Source organism: Oncorhynchus keta, chromosome 10 (assembly GCF_023373465.1).
Source record: "Oncorhynchus keta strain PuntledgeMale-10-30-2019 chromosome 10, Oket_V2, whole genome shotgun sequence".
Classification (NCBI taxonomy): Eukaryota; Metazoa; Chordata; class Actinopteri; order Salmoniformes; family Salmonidae; genus Oncorhynchus; species Oncorhynchus keta.
In genome coordinates, this window is record NC_068430.1 from 78,164,066 (window position 1) to 78,183,568 (window position 19,503).

The 19,503-nt window shown below is 45.2% G+C and overlaps 1 protein-coding gene across 2 annotated transcripts; it reads right to left on the minus strand.

Moving 5' to 3' along the window:
* Positions 1–14,055: 14,055 nt before the first annotated feature.
* LOC118370578 (rano class II histocompatibility antigen, A beta chain-like) lies at positions 14,056–17,585 on the minus strand. Of its 2 annotated transcripts, XM_052528062.1 has the most exons (4): positions 16,121–17,585; positions 15,380–15,658; positions 14,808–15,167; positions 14,056–14,419 (listed from the first exon to the last, which is right to left on the minus strand). In XM_052528062.1, the coding sequence occupies exons 2-4, from the start codon at positions 15,633–15,635 to the stop codon at positions 14,382–14,384; spliced, it is 654 nt and encodes a 217-aa protein (XP_052384022.1). In that variant the 5' UTR covers positions 15,636–15,658; positions 16,121–17,585; the 3' UTR covers positions 14,056–14,381. The 2 variants fall into 2 exon arrangements, with proteins under 2 accessions (XP_052384022.1, XP_052384021.1); XM_052528061.1 differs by having other exon boundaries at positions 15,380–17,585.
* Between the last annotated feature and the right edge of the window lie 1,918 nt (positions 17,586–19,503).

Consider the following 19,503-nt stretch of genomic DNA (forward strand, 5'->3'; position numbering starts at 1 on the left):
AGAGAGAGAGAGAGAGAGAGAGAGAGAGAGAGAGAGAGAGAGAGAGAGAGAGAGAGAGAGAGAGAGAGAGAGAGAGAGAGGGGGATGGAGAGAGAGAGGACAGGGGGATGGAGAGAGAGAGAGAGAGAGAGAGAGAGAGGACAGGGGGATGGAGAGAGAGAGCAGAGGGATGGAGAGAGAGAGAGGACAGGGGGATGGAGAGAGAGAGAGAGAGAGAGAGAGAGAGAGAGGACAGGGGGATGGAGAGAGACAGAACAGAGGGATGAGAGAGAGGACAGGGGGATGGAGAGAGAGAGAGGACAGGGGGATGGAGAGAGAGAGGGGACAGGGGGATGGAGAGAGAGAGAGGACAGGGGATGGAGAGAGACAGAACAGATGGATGAGAGAGAGGGCAGAGGGATGGAGAGAGAGAGAGAGAGGACAGGGGGATGGAGAGAGACAGAACAGAGGGATGAGAGAGAGAGAGGACAGAGGGATGGAGAGAACATGAGATGGAGAGATAGAGGGATAGAACATGGATGACAGCGGAGGGATTGAAGAGGGTGAGAGGCTTGGAGGCACAGGTAGGGTGGTCTGGGCCCAAATCTAAAGGACACTGGTTTCATTGAGGCACTGGTAGGGTCTGGGCCCAAATCTAAAGGACACAGTTTCATTGAGGCACTGGTAGGGTCTAGGCCCAAATCTAAAGGACACTGGTTTCATTGAGGCACTGGTAGGGTCTGGGCCCAAATCTAAAGGACACTGGTTTCATTGAGGCACTGGTAGGGCCTGGGCCCAAATCTAAAGGACACTGGTTTCATTGAGGCACTGGTAGGGTCTGGGCCCAAATCTAAAGGACACTAGTTTGGTCAAAATGGCACCGGAAGAAATGGCAGCAGTTTTAAAGGAGCCCAACCAACTGTGCCATTATGATGTTTCTGCAACCGTATTTTATGGCAGAAAAGAGCTTCTGGATGTCAGAACAGCGATCACTCACCTCGGATTAGACTAAGAGCTTCTAGATATCAGGACAGCGATCCCTCACCTCGGATTAGACTAAGAGCTTCTAGATATCAGGACAGCGATCACTCACCTCAGATTAGACTAAGAGCTTCTAGATGTCAGAACAGCGATCACTCACCTCAGATTAGACTAAGAGCTTCTAGATATCAGGACAGCGATCACTCACCTCAGATTAGACTAAGAGCTTCTAGATGTCAGAACAGCGATCACTCACCTCAGATTAGACTAAGAGCTTCTAGATATCAGGACAGCGATCACTCACCTCAGATTAGACTAAGAGCTTCTAGATGTCAGAACAGCGATCACTCACCTCGGATTAGACTAAGAGCTTCTAGATGTCAGAACAGCGATCACTCACCTCGGATTAGACTAAGATCTTCTGGATGTCAGGACAGCGATCACTCACCTCGGATTAGACAAATATCTTCTGGATGTCAGAACAGCGATCACTCACCTCAGATTAGACTAAGAGCTTCTAGATATCAGGACAGCGATCACTCACCTCAGATTAGACTAAGAGCTTCTAGATATCAAGACAGCGATCACTCACCTCAGATTAGACTAAGATCTTCTGGATATCAGGACAGCGATCCCTCACCTTGGATTAGACTAAGATCTTCTGGATATCAGGACAGCGATCACTCACCTTGGATTAGACTAAGAGCTTCTGGATATCAGGACAGCGATCCCTCACCTCGGATTAGACTAAGAGCTTCTGGATATCAGGACAGCGATCACTCACTTCGGATTAGACAAAGAGCTTCTGGATATCAGGACAGCGATCACTCACTTCGGATTAGACAAAGAGCTTCTGGATATCAGGACAGCGATCCCTCACCTCGGATTAGACTAAGAGCTTCTGGATATCAGGACAGCGATCACTCACTTCGGATTAGACAAAGAGCTTCTGGATATCAGGACAGCGATCACTCACCTCGGATTAGACAAAGAGCTTCTGGATATCAGGACAGCGATCCCTCACCTCGGATTAGACAAAGAGCTTCTGGATGTCAGAACAGCGATCACTCACCTCGGATTAGACAAAGAGATTCTGGATATCAGGACAGAGATCAATCACCACGGATTAGACAAAGAACTTCTGGATATCAGGACAGCGATCACTCACCTCGGATTAGACAAAGATTTCTTCTACAACTAGGAGGACGCACAAGACATTCTCCAAACACCCCTCAGGGCCGACATCCCCGTTATTTGCAAGAGGAAGCGATGCAGGTACAGAGGACAAAGAGACGGATGCCTGGTGCATATTTGTAAACAACAGCTGGTGCACGAAATCTAGGGAAGTCTCTAGATTTCGCCTGAAGTAGAGTATACTGTAATACATTTCAGGCCAGACTAATTGCCTAGAGAGTTTTCAGGTATACTTTTCATGGCTGTTTATTTACCACCACAGAACTGATTTAAGTTTCCCTGTATTAAAGTCTCCGGCCACTAAGACCGCACTCAGTCCGCTGTATAAGGAAATAAGCAAACAGGAAACCGCTCACCCAGAGGTGGCGCTCCTAGTGGCCGGAGGCTTTAATGCAGGGAAACTTAAATCAGTCCTACCAAGTCTCTATCAACATGTTAAATGTGTCTAACCAGAGGGAAAGAAATTCTAGATCACCTGTACTCCACACACAGAGACACGTACAAAGCTCTTCCTCGCCCTCCACATCTCTATCCTCCTGATTCCTGCTTACAAGCAAAAATTAAAGCAGGAAGCACCAGTGACTCGGTCTATAAAAAAGTAATCAGATGAAGCAGATCCTAAGCTACAGGATTGTTTTGCTAGCACAGTATGGAACATGTTCCGGGATTCTTACGATGGCATTGAGGAGTACACCACATCAGTCACTGGCTTTATCACTAAGTGCATTGAGGATGTCGTGCCCACAGTGAGTGTACGTACATACCCCAACCAGAAGCAGTTGTGGGTGAACAGAGTACAGGAGGGGACTGAGCACTCACCCCTGGGGAGCTCCAGTGTTGACGATCAGTGTGGCAGATGTTGCTACCTACCCTCACCGCCTGAGGGCGGCCGGTCAGGAAGTCCAGGATCCTGGTGTTGAACGCTGAGCTGTAGTCAATGAACAGCATTCTCACATAAGGGTTCCTTTTGTCCAGGTGGGAAAGGGCAGTGTGGAGTGCAATAGAGATAGCATCATCGGTGGATCTGTTTGGGTGGTATGCAAATTGGAGTGGGTCTTAGGTTTCTGGGATAATGGTGTTGATGTGAGCCATTACCAACCTTTCAAAGCACTTCATGGCTATGGACGTTAGTGATACGGGTCTGTAGTCATTTAGGCAGGTTGCCTTTGTGTAGGCCTGATCACCGACAACGATGAGACAGCCTATAGGGAGGAGGTCAGAGACCTGGCTGGCTGGTGCCAGAATAACAACCTATCCCTCAACGTAACCAAGACTAAGGAGATGATTGTGGACTACAGGAAAAGGAGGACCGAGCACGCCCCCATTCTCATCGACGGGGCTGTATAGTGGGGCAGATTGAGAGCTTCAAGTTCCTTGGTGTCAACATCAAGAACAAACTAGAATGGTCCAAACCACACCAAGACAGTCGTGAAGAGGGCACGACAAATTCTATTCCCCCTCAGGAAACTAAAAAGATTTGGCATGGGTCCGGAGACCCTCAAAAGGTTCTACAGCTGCAACATCGAGAGCATCCAGGTTGCATCACTGCCTGGTACGGCAATTTCTCGGCCTCTGACCGCAAGGCACTACTGCGTACGGCCCAGTACATCACTGGGGCTAAGCTGCCGGCCATCCAGGACCTCTATACCAGGCGGTGTCAGAGGAAGGCCCTAAAAATTGTTAAAGCCCCCAGTCACCCCAGTCATAAACTGTTCTCTCTACTACCGCACACACTCACTAGACTCTACCCACACACTCACTAGACTCTACCCACACACACACACAAACACTGCTGCAACTCTGTTTATTATCTATCCTGATAGCCTAGTCACTTTTACCCCTACCTACATGTACATATTACCTCAACCAGCTACCTCGTACCCCTGCACATTGACTCCGTTCTGGTACTCCTTGGATATCGCCTCACTACTTTTACCCCTACCTACATGTACATATTACCTCAACCAGCTACCTCGTACCCCTGCCCATTGACTCCGTTCTGGTACTCCTTGGATATCGCCTCACTACTTTTACCCCTACCTACATGTACATATTACCTCAACCAGCTACCTCGTACCCCTGCCCATTGACTCCGTTCTGGTACTCCTTGGATATCGCCTCACTACTTTTACCCCTACCTACATGTACATATTACCTCAACCAGCTCCACTACCTCGTACCGCTGCACATTGACTCCGTTCTGGTTCTCCTTGGATATCGCCTCACTACTTTTACCCCTACCTACATGTACATATTACCTCAACCAGCTACCTCGTACCCCTGCACATTGACTCCGTTCTGGTCCTTGGATATCGCCTCACTACTTTTACCCCTACCTACATGTACATATTACCTCAACCAGCTCCACTACCTCGTACCGCTGCACATTGACTCCGTTCTGGTACTCCTTGGATATCGCCTCACTACTTTTACCCCTACCTACATGTACATATTACCTCAACCAGCTCCACTACCTCGTACCGCTGCACATTGACTCCGTTCTGGTACTTGGATATCGCCTCACTACTTTTACCCCTACCTACATGTACATATTACCTCAACCAGCTCCACTACCTCGTACCCCTGCACATTGACTCCGTTCTGGTTCTCCTTGGATATCGCCTCACTACTTTTACCCCTACCTACATGTACATATTACCTCAACCAGCTCCACTACCTCGTACCGCTGCACATTGACTCCGTTCTGGTACTTGGATATCGCCTCACTACTTTTACCCCTACCTACATGTACATATTACCTCAACCAGCTCCACTACCTCGTACCGCTGCACATTGACTCCGTTCTGGTACTTGGATATCGCCTCACTACTTTTACCCCTACCTACATGTACATATTACCTCAACCAGCTCCACTACCTCGTACCCCTGCACATTGACTCCGTTCTGGTTCTCCTTGGATATCGCCTCACTACTTTTACCCCTACCTACATGTACATATTACCTCAACCAGCTCCACTACCTCGTACCGCTGCACATTGACTCCGTTCTGGTACTTGGATATCGCCTCACTACTTTTACCCCTACCTACATGTACATATTACCTCAACCAGCTCCACTACCTCGTACCCCTGCACATTGACTCCGTTCTGGTTCTCCTTGGATATCGCCTCACTATTGTTTTTATTGTTACTATTTCCTTTTATTTAGCAAATATTTGGTTGACTTTTTTAACTCTGCATTGTTGGGAACGAGTTCGTAAGTAAAACATTTCACTGTAAAGTCTTCACTTGTTGTATTCGGCGCGTGTGACCAATAAAATCAGATTTGAATTGATTTGACAAAAGAGACAGACAGATAGATACAGGTCTCTAGATAGCGTGTTTATCATTTGAACAGGTACTGCCACCTAGTGGATAGAATAGGTTGTAACAGCTAAACCGACTTGAATAGGCCTCGTACTCTGACCTCAAATCAAGTCAAATTCTATTTTTAAAATGTGCCGTATACAACTAGTGTAAACTTTACCGTGAAATACTTGCTTACAAGCGTTTCCCAACTATGCATATTAAAAACATAAAAAAATATATAGAACAAGACAAATAAAATACACAAGAATGGAGGATATACATGGAGCACCAATACCTCCCTCCCTGGCTCCTCCCTTCTCTCACGTGGTGGACCAATGAAAACACCTGATGTGCTTCATCTGAGCGGGTAAGGAGGTCAAAGTTTTATTTGATTTATTAAAGTTGTATTAAACCAGGGAGACACACTGAGGCTTAGGTCTCATTCACAAGCCCTGGGAACAACAGTCACATCAGCACACACACAGTTATATATACACAATATACACATTATACACAATATACACATACATTATACACATACAATATACACAATATACACATTATACACAATATACACATACAATATACACATTATACAATATATACAATATACACATTATACACATACAATATACACAATATACACATACAATATACACATTATACAATATATACAATATACACAATATACACATTATACACAATATACACATTATACAATATACACAATATACACATTATACACAATATACACATACAATATACACATTATACAATATATACAACATACACATTATACACATACAATATACACAATATACACATTATACACAATATACACATACAATATACACAATATACACATTATACACATACAATATACACAATATACACAAAATACACATTATACACAATATACACATACAATATACACATTATACAATATATACAACATACACATTATACACATACAATATACACAATATACACATACAATATACACAAAATACACATTATACACAATATACACATACAATATACACATTATACAATATATACAATATACACATTATACACATACAATATACACAATATACACATACAATATACACATTATACAATATATACAATATACACATTATCCATTATGATCAGATAAAACAAACACATTCATCACTGTAAAAATCATTAACCAATTGCCCCAGAGACACCAAATGATCCAGACAATGTCCTGAACCCAACATATCTGTAAACATGCTTTACTTCTCATTCTGATATTATGCTAGTCTCCACTGTAGTTTGCTGAACATTGAAGTTTCATATTGGATGTTCTCTGTTTAGTGAGTCTGCCAGATCAGAAGCAGTAGGACGACCAGGGATGTTCTCTGTTTAGTGAGTCAGATCAGAGGCAGTAGGATGACCAGGGATGTTCTCTGTTTAGTGAGTCTGCCAGATCAGAGGTAGTAGGGAGGACCAGGGATGTTCTCTGTTTAGTGAGTCCTCCAGATCAGAGGTAGTAGGGAGGACCAGGGATGTTCTCTGTTTAGTGAGTCCTCCAGATCAGAGGTAGTAGGGAGGACCAGGGATGTTCTCTGTTTAGTGAGTCTGCCAGATCAGAGGCAGTAGGACGACCAGGGATGTTCTCTGTTTAGTGAGTCTGCCAGATCAGAAGCAGTAGGGCGACCAGGGATGTTTTCTGTTTAGTGAGTCTGCCAGATCAGAGGCAGTAGGACGACCAGGGATGTTCTCTGTTTAGTGAGTCCTCCAGATCAGAGGCAGTAGGGAGGACCAGGGATGTTCTCTGTTTAGTGAGTCCTCCAGATCAGAGGTAGTAGGACGACCAGGGATGTTCTCTGTTTAGTGAGTCCATCAGATCAGAGGTAGTAGGGAGGACCAGGGATGTTCTCTGTTTAGTGAGTCTGCCAGATCAGAAGCAGTAGGACGACCAGGGATGTTCTCTGTTTAGTGAGTCAGATCAGAGGCAGTAGGATGACCAGGGATGTTCTCTGTTTAGTGAGTCTGCCAGATCAGAAGCAGTAGGGCGACCAGGGATGTTTTCTGTTTAGTGAGTCTGCCAGATCAGAGGCAGTAGGACGACCAGGGATGTTCTCTGTTTAGTGAGTCCTCCAGATCAGAGGTAGTAGGGAGGACCAGGGATGTTCTCTGTTTAGTGAGTCCATCAGATCAGAGGCAGTAGGACGACCAGGGATGTTCTCTGTTTAGTGAGTCCTCCAGATCAGAGGTAGTAGGGAGGACCAGGGATGTTCTCTGTTTAGTGAGTCCTCCAGATCAGAGGTAGTAGGACGACCAGGGATGTTCTCTGTTTAGTGAGTCCATCAGATCAGAGGTAGTAGGGAGGACCAGGGATGTTCTCTGTTTAATGAGTCCTCCAGATCAGAGGTAGTAGGGAGGACCAGGGATGTTCTCTGTTTAGTGAGTCCATCAGATCAGAGGCAGTAGGACGACCAGGGATGTTCTCTGTTTAGTGAGTCCGCCAGATCAGAAGCAGTAGGACGACCAGGGATGTTCTCTGTTTAGTGAGTCCTCCAGATCAGAGGTAGTAGGACGACCAGGGATGTTCTCTGTTTAGTGAGTCTTCAGATCAGAGGCAGTAGGACGACCAGGGATGTTCTCTGTTTAGTGAGTCCGCCAGATCAGAAGCAGTAGGACGACCAGGGATGTTCTCTGTTTAGTGAGTCCATCAGATCAGAGGCAGTAGGACGACCAGGGATGTTCTCTGTTTAGTGAGTCTTCAGATCAGAAGCAGTAGGACGACCAGGGATGTTCTCTGTTTAGTGAGTCTGCCAGATCAGAGGCAGTAGGGACGACCAGGGATGTTCTCTGTTTAGTGAGTCTGCCAGATCAGAAGCAGTAGGGCGACCAGGGATGTTCTCTGTTTAGTGAGTCTGCCAGATCAGAGGCAGTAGGGACGACCAGGGATGTTCTCTGTTTAGTGAGTCTGCCAGATCAGAAGCAGTAGGGACGACCAGGGATGTTCTCTGTTTAGTGAGTCTGCCAGATCAGAAGCAGTAGGACGACCAGGGATGTTCTCTGTTTAGTGAGTCTGATCAGATCAGAAGCAGTAGGACGACCAGGGATGTTCTCTGTTTAGTGAGTCCTCCAGATCAGAGGCAGTAGGGACGACCAGGGATGTTCTCTGTTTAGTGAGTCTGCCAGATCAGAAGCAGTAGGGATGACCAGGGATGTTCTCTGTTTAGTGAGTCTGCCAGATCAGAAGCAGTAGGACGACCAGGGATGTTCTCTGTTTAGTGAGTCTTCAGATCAGAAGCAGTAGGACGACCAGGGATGTTCTCTTGATAAGTGTGTGAATTGAACCATTTTCCTGTCCTGCTAAGAATTCAAAATGTAACGAGTACTTTTGATTGTCAGTAAAATGTATGGAGTAGAAAGTACATGATTTTCTTTAAGAATATAATAGTAAAGTACAGACCTAAAGACCTACTTAAGTAGTACTTTAAAGTATTTTTACTGAAGTACTTTACACCACTGGGTGTAAGGTCAGATAGCTCAAGTTTAAAGGAAAAAAACAAGTGAAACGGAATTGTGTCATTTTGACCAAAAGGCATCTATCCTATACAAAGGCTGCTCTCCAAATGGTTACAAATGGCACCCTATTCCCTATGTAGTGCACTACTTTAGACCAGGGCACATGGCTCTGGTTAAAACTAGTGCACTATATAAAGGATAGGTGCCATATGGGCTCTGGTCAACACTAGTGCACTATATAGGGGATAGGGTGCCCTTTGCGACGCACACAGAGTGTTGCTGCAGTAAAGGAATTAGTTGGTACTGTAACAGCAATGTAAAAAGCCTCAGTGATACACAGATGTAGGATCTTAAATTGATCCCTCTTTTGTTGCTGAGAATTGACCTGCACCACAGGAAATGCAGATGAGCTTTGTGATGTACATAAGTTCACTGAAAGCCCCACCCTAAAACACAAGATTATATTAACAGTATTGCCCTTTTCATGTAGCCTACTTTTGTCCAGTTTATAGCCTAACCACCGATCGATCCAGCAATATTATGGACAAACCGTTTCAATCCTGCTACTACAGGATTATTTTGCTGTGACAATATAGGTCAAATTAAGATCCTACATCTGTAGCCTACACACAGACATTATACACGCACATATACCAATATGAAACTTCAATGTTCAGCAAACTACAGTGGAGACTAGCATAATATCAGAATGAGAAGTAAAGCATGTTTACAGTAATAGCAAACACAACATTCTTAAAACTGAAATCCGCACTAGGGGAAACAGTGCCACTGTTCAACCCAGCATATTTGTTAATGTTATTGTTTTTGTTGAGGAGTATCAACACCAACAATTTTGCAGTACATACTCTGCTGTTATATTGTATGTACAATGACGTACAATGGTGTCCGAGGAGAAAAAAACTGTGTACGTTGTTGTTGTAATATCGCAAAAGGATGAGGCAGTTCCACAATGACGGATTCCAGGGTCAAAGGGATACTGCGAGATTCTGGCATTTTACAATATCATTTTTATTTCCCTGCGTGTAGTATGAAGGTGTCACGACTTCCGCCGAAGTTGGTGCCTCTCCTTGTTCGGGCGACGTTCGGCGCTCGTCGTCACCGGCTTTCTAGCTTCCACCGATCCATGTTTCTGTTTTCCATTTGTTATGTCTTGAGTGTACACACCTGGTTCCCATTATGTTATTATTATTATTTCCCTATTTAACCCTCTGGTTCCCATTATGTTTTGGGAGTGATTGTTCCTGATTTGTTGTTAGTCTTTTGTGTTAGGGTTAATGATCCCTGCGGTGGATGTATTTTTCCGGATTATTTTTCCCGAGTAAAGTTCGTCATTTTTTACTCAGTGCTGTGTCCTGCGCCTGACTCCGTTCTCACCTCTGCACAACTAACACCTGACAGAAGGAAGTTAGCGGTACTTTCGCGAGCCAATGCTAACTAGCGTTAGCGCAATGACAGGAGGTCTACAGGTATGGTAGCATTGAAGGCTAGTTTACACAGTTGTACATTAAGGTCGTTTAACAACATAAAAAAAGTGGTTCCAACTTCTTGTTTTATTCAAAACAATTCAAGACAATTTGTGAGAAACTACTTCCTAAAAATAGATCTTACATCCTATAGCATATATGTAGGAACTTGTTTTGAAGTGATACTGTAACAATAATATGATCTCTTGACACTCTTTACAAAAGCAGCAGGCACTCCTTACACATTTCTAAGATATAGACTCCATCATCAAACCTGCAGTCGGAGACACAAGAATTAGGAGCATCCTGAATGGAACCCTATATGGTTCACTTACTTTGACCAGGACCAGGTCCATATAGGGAATAGGGTGCCATTTGCAAAACTGTAATGTAGTCACTGAGAGATCACTGGGATGTGTAGTCACTGAGAGATCACTGGGATGTGTAGTCACTGAGAGATCACTGGGATGTGTAGTCACTGAGAGATCACTGGGATGTGTAGTCACTGAGAGATCACTGGGATGTGTAGTCACAGAGATCACTGGGATGTGTAGTCACAGAGATCACTGGGATGTGTAGTCACAGAGATCACTGGGATGTGTAGTCACAGAGATCACTGGGATGTGTAGTCACAGAGATCACTGGGATGTGTAGTCACAGAGATCACTGGGATGTGTAGTCACTCACTGGGAGTGTAGTCACAGAGATCACTGGGATGTGTAGTCACAGAGATCACTGGGATGTGTAGTCACAGAGATCACTGGGATGTGTAGTCACAGAGATCACTGGGATGTGTAGTCACTGAGAGATCACTGGGATGTGTAGTCACTGAGAGATCACTGGGATGTGTAGTCACTGAGAGATCACTGGGATGTGTAGTCACTGAGAGATCACTGGGATGTGTAGTCACTGAGAGATCACTGGGATGTGTAGTCACAGAGATCACTGGGATCACTGAGGATCACTGGGATGTGTAGTCACTGAGAGATCACTGGGATGTGTAGTCACTGAGAGATCACTGGGATGTGTAGTCACTGAGAGATCACTGGGATGTGTAGTCACTGAGAGATCACTGAGAGATCACTGGGATGTGTAGTCACTGAGAGATCACTGGGATGTGTAGTCACTGAGAGATCACTGGGATGTGTAGTCACTGAGAGATCACTGGGATGTGTAGTCACTGAGAGATCACTGGGATGTGTAGTCACTGAGAGATCACTGGGATGTGTAGTCACTGAGAGATCACTGGGATGTGTAGTCACTGAGAGATCACTGGGATGTGTAGTCACTGAGAGATCACTGGGATGTGTAGTCACTGAGAGATCACTGGGATGTGTAGTCACTGAGAGATCACTGGGATGTGTAGTCACTGAGAGATCACTGGGATGTGTAGTCACTGAGAGATCACTGGGATGTGTAGTCACTGAGAGATCACTGGGATGTGTCAGTCACTGAGAGATCACTGGGATGTGTAGTCACTGAGAGATCACTGGGATGTGTAGTCACTGAGAGATCACTGGGATGTGTAGTCACTGAGAGATCACTGGGATGTGTAGTCACTGAGAGATCACTGGGATGTGTAGTCACTGAGAGATCACTGGGATGTGTAGTCACTGAGAGATCACTGGGATGTGTAGTCACTGAGAGATCACTGGGATGTGTAGTCACTGAGAGATCACTGGGATGTGTAGTCACTGAGAGATCACTGGGATGTGTAGTCACTGAGAGATCACTGGGATGTGTAGTCACTGAGAGATCACTGGGATGTGTAGTCACTGAGAGATCACTGGGATGTGTAGTCACTGAGAGATCACTGGGATGTGTAGTCACTGAGAGATCACTGGGATCACTGTGTAGTCACTGAGATCACTGATCACTGGGATGTGTAGTCACTGAGAGATCACTGGGATGTGTAGTCACTGAGAGATCACTGGGATGTGTAGTCACTGAGAGATCACTGGGATGTGTAGTCACTGAGAGATCACTGGGATGTGTAGTCACTGAGAGATCACTGGGATGTGTAGTCACTGAGAGATCACTGGGATGTGTAGTCACTGAGAGATCACTGGGATGTGTAGTCACTGAGAGATCACTGGGATGTGTAGTCACTGAGATCACTGGGATGTGTAGTCACTGAGATCACTGGGATGTGTAGTCACTGAGAGATCACTGGGATGTGTAGTCACTGAGAGATCACTGGGATGTGTAGTCACTGAGAGATCACTGGGATGTGTAGTCACTGAGAGATCACTGGGATGTGTAGTCACAGAGATCACTGGGATGTGTAGTCACAGAGATCACTGGGATGTGTAGTCACAGAGATCACTGGGATGTGTAGTCACTGAGAGATCACTGGGATGTGTAGTCACTGAGAGATCACTGGGTCACTGAGAGATCACTGGGGTGTGTAGTCACTGAGAGATCACTGGGGTGTGTAGTCACTGAGAGATCACTGGGGTGTGTAGTCACTGAGAGATCACTGGGGTGTGTAGTCACTGAGAGATCACTGGGGTGTGTAGTCACTGAGAGATCACTGGGGTGTGTAGTCACTGAGAGATCACTGGGGTGTGTAGTCACTGAGAGATCACTGGGGTGTGTAGTCACTGAGAGATCACTGGGGTGTGTAGTCACTGAGAGATCACTGGGATGTGTAGTCACTGAGATCACTGGGATGTGTAGTCACTGAGATCACTGGGATGTGTAGTCACTGAGATCACTGGGATGTGTAGTCACTGAGATCACTGGGATGTGTAGTCACTGAGAGATCACTGGGATGTGTAGTCACTGAGAGATCACTGGGATGTGTAGTCACTGAGAGATCACTGGGATGTGTAGTCACTGAGAGATCACTGGGATGTGTAGTCACTGAGAGATCACTGGGATGTGTAGTCACTGAGAGATCACTGGGATGTGTAGTCACTGAGAGATCACTGGGATGTGTAGTCACTGAGTGATCACTGGGATGTGTAGTCACTGAGAGATCACTGGGATGTGTAGTCACTGAGTGATCACTGGGATGTGTAGTCACTGAGAGATCACTGGGATGTGTAGTCACTGAGAGATCACTGGGAGTGTAGTCACTGAGATCACTGGGGTGTGTAGTCACTGAGAGATCACTGGGATGTGTAGTCACTGAGAGATCACTGGGATGTGTAGTCACTGAGAGATCACTGGGATGTGTAGTCACTGAGAGATCACTGGGATGTGTAGTCACTGAGAGATCACTGGGATGTGTAGTCACTGAGAGATCACTGGGATGTGGGATGTGTAGTCACTGAGATCACTGGGATGTGTAGTCACTGAGAGATCACTGGGATGTGTAGTCACTGAGAGATCACTGGGATGTGTAGTCACTGAGAGATCACTGGGATGTGTAGTCACTGAGATGAGTCACTGGGATGATCACTGTCACTGGGATGTGTAGTCACTGAGAGATCACTGGGATGTGTAGTCACTGAGTGATCACTGGGATGTGTAGTCACTGAGAGATCACTGGGATGTGTAGTCACTGAGAGATCACTGGGATGGTCATGTGTAGTCACTGGGATGTGTAGTCACTGGGATGTGTAGTCACTGGGATGTGTAGTCACTGATCACTGGGATGTGTAGTCACTGAGAGATCACTGGGATGTGTAGTCACTGAGAGATCACTGGGATGTGTAGTCACTGAGAGATCACTGGGATGTGTAGTCACAGAGATCACTGGGATGTGTAGTCACAGAGATCACTGGGATGTGTAGTCACAGAGATCACTGGGATGTGTAGTCACTGAGATCACTGGGATGTGTAGTCACAGAGATCACTGGGATGTGTAGTCACAGAGATCACTGGGATGTGTAGTCACTGAGATCACTGGGATGTGTAGTCACTGAGAGATCACTGGGATGTGTAGTCACTGAGAGATCACTGGGATGTGTAGTCACAGAGATCACTGGGATGTGTGACTTGTTGGCACCAGTTCCATCCCTGTTGAACAAAATACACCACAATTTGAGTTTTTACATTCGTGCATTTTGGTTGTTAGCATTGATTGACTAAGAAGCAGTTATTAACATATTATTCATTTATATTGTTGGTCTTGAAAAGTGACAGCAGCACAATCATGGGGGATAGATACTGTAGAGGCAGAGTGCAACAGACTGAACAATAAACTATCTGTCTATAGAGATCGGCAGGTAGCCTAGCGGTTAGCGTATCTCACAGTATCCCTAACTGAAAGCCGACAAGATGTGCCCATGAGCAAGGTACTTAACCCTAATTTGCTCCAGGGGCGCTGTACTACTATGGCTGACCCTGTAAATCAACACATTACTGTGTATCTGGTGTATTTAACAATAAAACATCTTAGACTCACCATCACCACCAGTGGTCTTCCTCCTGTTGTAGTAGAGGAGACCAGCTGCTGCAGAGACCACCCCCAGCACCAGCCCAGACGCTCCGATGGTTATCTTCCTCCTGTTGTAGTAGAGGAGACCAGCTGCTGCAGAGACCACGCCCAGCACCAGCCCAGACGCTCCGATGGTTATCTTCCTCCTGTTGTAGTAGAGGAGACCAGCTGCTGCAGAGACCAGCCCCAGCACCAGCCCAGACGCTCCGATGGCTATCTTCCTCCTGTTGTAGTAGAGGAGACCAGCTGCTGCAGAGACCAGCCCCAGCACCAGCCCAGACGCCCCGATGGCTATCTTGCTCCTCTCAGACTCTGGCAGAGACATGTCTGGGATGAAACGTAGTGATATGAATGTCGTTATAGTTAGTTGTTTGAAAAACATCATTAATTACCTGACTTATCAGAGCTCTTTGGTCCCTTATTTCAATCTTTCCTTACTTCCTTGCTTCCTTATTCCCTTCTCTAAACCATTTCCAGTAACACTCAGTTTGTTCCCTGACTTCCTTGTCCCCTTTTTCCTTGTCCCCTTACTTCCTTACCCCAGTGGAGGATCTTTGGTTCAGTGAAGCTGGCGTACTCCACCATGCAGTAGATATTCTCTCCAGGCGTGGGAGTGTACTCCGGGTAGGAGTGGATTTGATAGTGCCAGTCGCCATTGGCTAGCTCCTCAGAGGAAGTCATGTTTGAGGGCACTTCCTGTCCATTCCTCAACCAGGTCACCCTGATCTGTTTTGGGTAGTACTTGTAGGCACTGCACTTCAACATGGAGGGGTGTCTGTCACCGTGGGGCGTCATGGACAGATGAACGGAGGGCTCAACTGAGAGGGGAAAATAATATAATAAAACACTATTATTTTGTTTTCTACTTCTTGGTGTTTTTCAATGGACAATGGACAGGAATGGACAGGAATGGACAGGAATGGACAGGTATGGACATGTCCACTAAGGTTGTATATCTATATACGGGTCAGTTCCCTTTCTAGCTTGGGTGTCAATGTGTTCCACCTATAAGCTTTAGTAAGTGTCATTTTAGATGGAGTCAATTGAGGTGGCTTTGTTGTGTCAAGACTGATACCCGAGCTAGTTCTCTTTTATTCCCTCAAAACAAACTCCGCAAGATTCCACCCTGGGATGGTGCGAGTTAGATAAGAACAGCACAGACAGGTTTCTTTCTGGAAGTTCCCTAACTTGTCAAACCCAAACATAACTCATGTAATAATCAATAATCAATTTCTGAAATCTCTTTTCTTCCCACCATTGCTCTCCATAGAACTGCTTACCGTTGTTGTTTACTCCAGCCTCGTAGGCGACGGCACCATAATGTTTGCAGAAGAAATGAAGTGGAGTTTGAACCGATGCCAGGACCACGGGACTGGTGTTTAATTGCTGAGCCTTATGAATCCCAATGGGTGTGTAACCAGTCTATTGAGACTGCTGTTGTATTCCATGACCTTCACCAGGTCTGAAATAGCTCTCCAGATGTACTCCACATCGTGTGGATCTTCCCCTCTGGAATAACAAAGGTCGAGGATGGTGATAAAGTGTCCATCTGGTGAGAAAAAAACATGAATGAACCATAAAGGTTTTGTGTTTAAATATATTATTTATTTTTATTAAACTGAGCACATATGACTTTATGAAATTAATGTAAAAAAAAACATTTCCAAATATATTGCAGAATTTCACAACAGCTACTGCAAAATCAAGCATTTTTGGCATTCAGAAATCACACAAAAAAATTGTGCGAAACCCTGGAGGGACTGAATAATAGTGAAGACATCAAAACTATGAAATAACGCATTTGGAGTCATGTAGTAACCCCCCCAAAAGGTGTGAAATTAATCCAAATATATTTTATATTTGTGATTTTTCAAAGTAGCCACCCTTTGGCCTCATGACAGCTTTGCACACTCTTGGCATTCTCTCAACCAGCTTCATGAAGAATGCTTTTCCAACAGTCTTGAAGGAGTTCCCACATATGGAAACAAGCAGGCAAGTGTGACTCAAAATGGCTAGGGTAAGGAAGTAAGGAAGCAAACTGAGTGACTGACTGGAATTTCTGTGGTAAGGGAGAAAGGAACTAAAGAAATAGTGAAGTATGGAATCAAAGAGCTCATATTAATGTGGTTCACCATTTCAGAGATACTTTTATTTCATCCCAGACACAACTCTGCATGATTTAAGTGTGGTTGTATGTATGTTAGAGATGTGTGTTTGTTTTGTGACTGTAACTTGAGCCATTCTAACTCAGAGTCTGAGAGGAGAAAGATAGCCATCTGGGCTGGTGCTGGGGGTGGTCTTTGGTGCAGTTGGTCTCATCTATTACAACAGGAGGAAGACCACTTGTGGTGAGACATACAAGAATTTATCAAAAATATTATAGTTCACTGGTAGAGAGACATACAACAATCTATCTGAGATATTATAGTTCCCTGGTGGTGAGACAATCCTCTATCTGAGATATTACATTCAGAGGCCTACCTTTTGACCCACAATTGCCTCACAATGACCATGGCACTAAGTGAACCTGTGATAAGTGTGTAACTTTTTACAATGCCTTCGTTAAGCCAAGCCCAGACCAAGTGGATAGGTTGACACATGAAACGCAGAGCGCCTCCCAGCTGTGGCACAATGCAAGGACTCTGCGCATCACTGCCAGCACAGCACACACAGTTCCCAGGCGCAGCACAACAAACCCAGGGAAATTCTTAAATGAACACTTGCTCCTGACTTTTAGAGGGAATTCTGCCACTTGGTGCCGCAACCAGGACAAAGGCACACAACTGATGGATGGCAGAGGATTTGCTGTGGAGAGAAAAGGCACGGTGGTGCATCCTGGCCATCCCTGGTCGGCAGCTGGGATTCTGGATCCTGGAGGTCAAATTTAACCTGAGGCTCCAAATCAAATTTTATTGGTCACATACACGTGTCTAGCAGATGTTATTACAGGTGTAGTCACTGTATTTCATGTTTTCAAATAAAAATGAATAAGTTACATTGAACAATACATTGCAGTTAATGAGGTTACTAGTACACACACACACACCCACTTGCTGGAAATAAGCTCCCTCTCAGATTCACAAGGCCAGCACAGATATGTAGTATTTTATCGATTATGGAGATCAGTGTGATTGGCACAGTCTTTCAAATGCCGTATTGCCCTTTCGACATGGATGTGGACGTTTGTAATACGGCGAGTGTTGGTCACCTCCTCACAGGTGAGCTGCCCTCCTCGGCAAGAGAACGCTGGAAAGACCAAGGTCACCCTACGTACATCCGGTACGTCCCGGACGTTAAATCCACGACCCCCAGTCGCCTCATCCCCAGAGCGAAGGTAATTCACAAAAGGCTGAGTGCTGTATTGTGGCCACACAAAATATTGACACTTTGGGCCCAATTTGTACATTTTCACTTAGAGGTGTACTCACTTTTGTTGCCAGCGGTTTAGACATTAATGGCTGTGTTGAGTTATTTTGAGGGGACAGCAAATGTACACTGTTATACAAGCTGTACACTCACTACTTTACATTGTAGCAAATTGTCATTTCTTCAGTGTTGTCACATGAAAAGATAAACTCAAATATTTACAAAAATGTGAGGGGTGTACTCACTTTTGTGATATACTGTATAGTATCTGCAGGTTTGGCAACCAGACTCTCGATCCCTCATTGGATACCTGGGTCATCTGCAGGTTTGGCAACCAGACTCTCGATCCCTCATTGGACACCTGGGTCATCTCCATGGCACTGCTGATCTGTATAGTATCTGCAGGTTTGGCAACCAGACTCTCGATCCCTCATTGGATACCAGGGTCATCTCCATGGCACTGCTGATCTGTATAGTATCTGCAGGTTTGGCAACCAGACTCTCGATCCCTCATTGGATACCTGGGTCATCTCCATGGCACTGCTGATCTGTATAGTTCGACTGCAATAGTTGTGGTCCTCCAGGATGGGATCCATCCATTGTGACTGAGCATCAGAGAAGCCCTGGGGTGCAGGAGGTGACTAACTCGCCCATGCTTGACAGTCACCTTCAAGGTTAAGCATCAAGTAATAGTTGTCATTGTAAGCTTGGACAGGCAATGGCACTGGAACATCTGATCAATAACACTGACATTTTGGGAGTCAACTAATACAAACTGTTTGCCCGGTCAGTGAGCTGAAAACGCCAACCTTCTGTCATAATGTTGTCAGTGACTCTTTGCAACTGTCGTTGGCGTTTCTTCTCTGGAGCTCTATCGTAGCCTAGTCATAGGGTTGGGTCAGGCTACTCGACTTGGTCAAAAAAGTGGAACGAGCAGACACAATGTCTTCGGTGGTTTCTTTCATTTGAGATTTCGCAACCACAATCGCTTAGTCTTCTTCTGCAGTTGGTAGACGATGGAATGTGTACCATGGTGGACGCGTGCATTCTGACCTTTTTAATGGTGTATTAGCTTGGACCAAACAAAAAAACAACGTTAACAACGAAGGTCAAATGTACTATTCAACTAGCGATTAAGATAGCTAGCTACTCCGGGAGAAAACAACTGCAATAAGAAGTCTACTTCAAACTGGAAACTTCAGAATATTGTGGATTGAGATTCCTTCACATTCTGGAGCCTACATTATTTTTGACTGTGCATCCTCATGCCGCTAGATGGCACTTTTGTAATACTGAA

Bases quoted from the DNA above. Each gene is read 5' to 3' on its own strand.
- LOC118370578 (XM_052528062.1), bottom strand. From the start codon at position 15,635: ATGACGCCCCACGGTGACAGACACCCCTCCATGTTGAAGTGCAGTGCC. The intron at 15,168-15,379 runs GTAAGGAAGTAA...GTTTCATCCCAG, and splicing joins ACCAAAGATCCTCCACTGGG to ACATGTCTCTGCCAGAGTCT. The intron at 14,420-14,807 runs GTGAGTCTAAGA...TTTGTTCAACAG, and splicing joins GAAGACCACTGGTGGTGATG to GGATGGAACTGGTGCCAACA.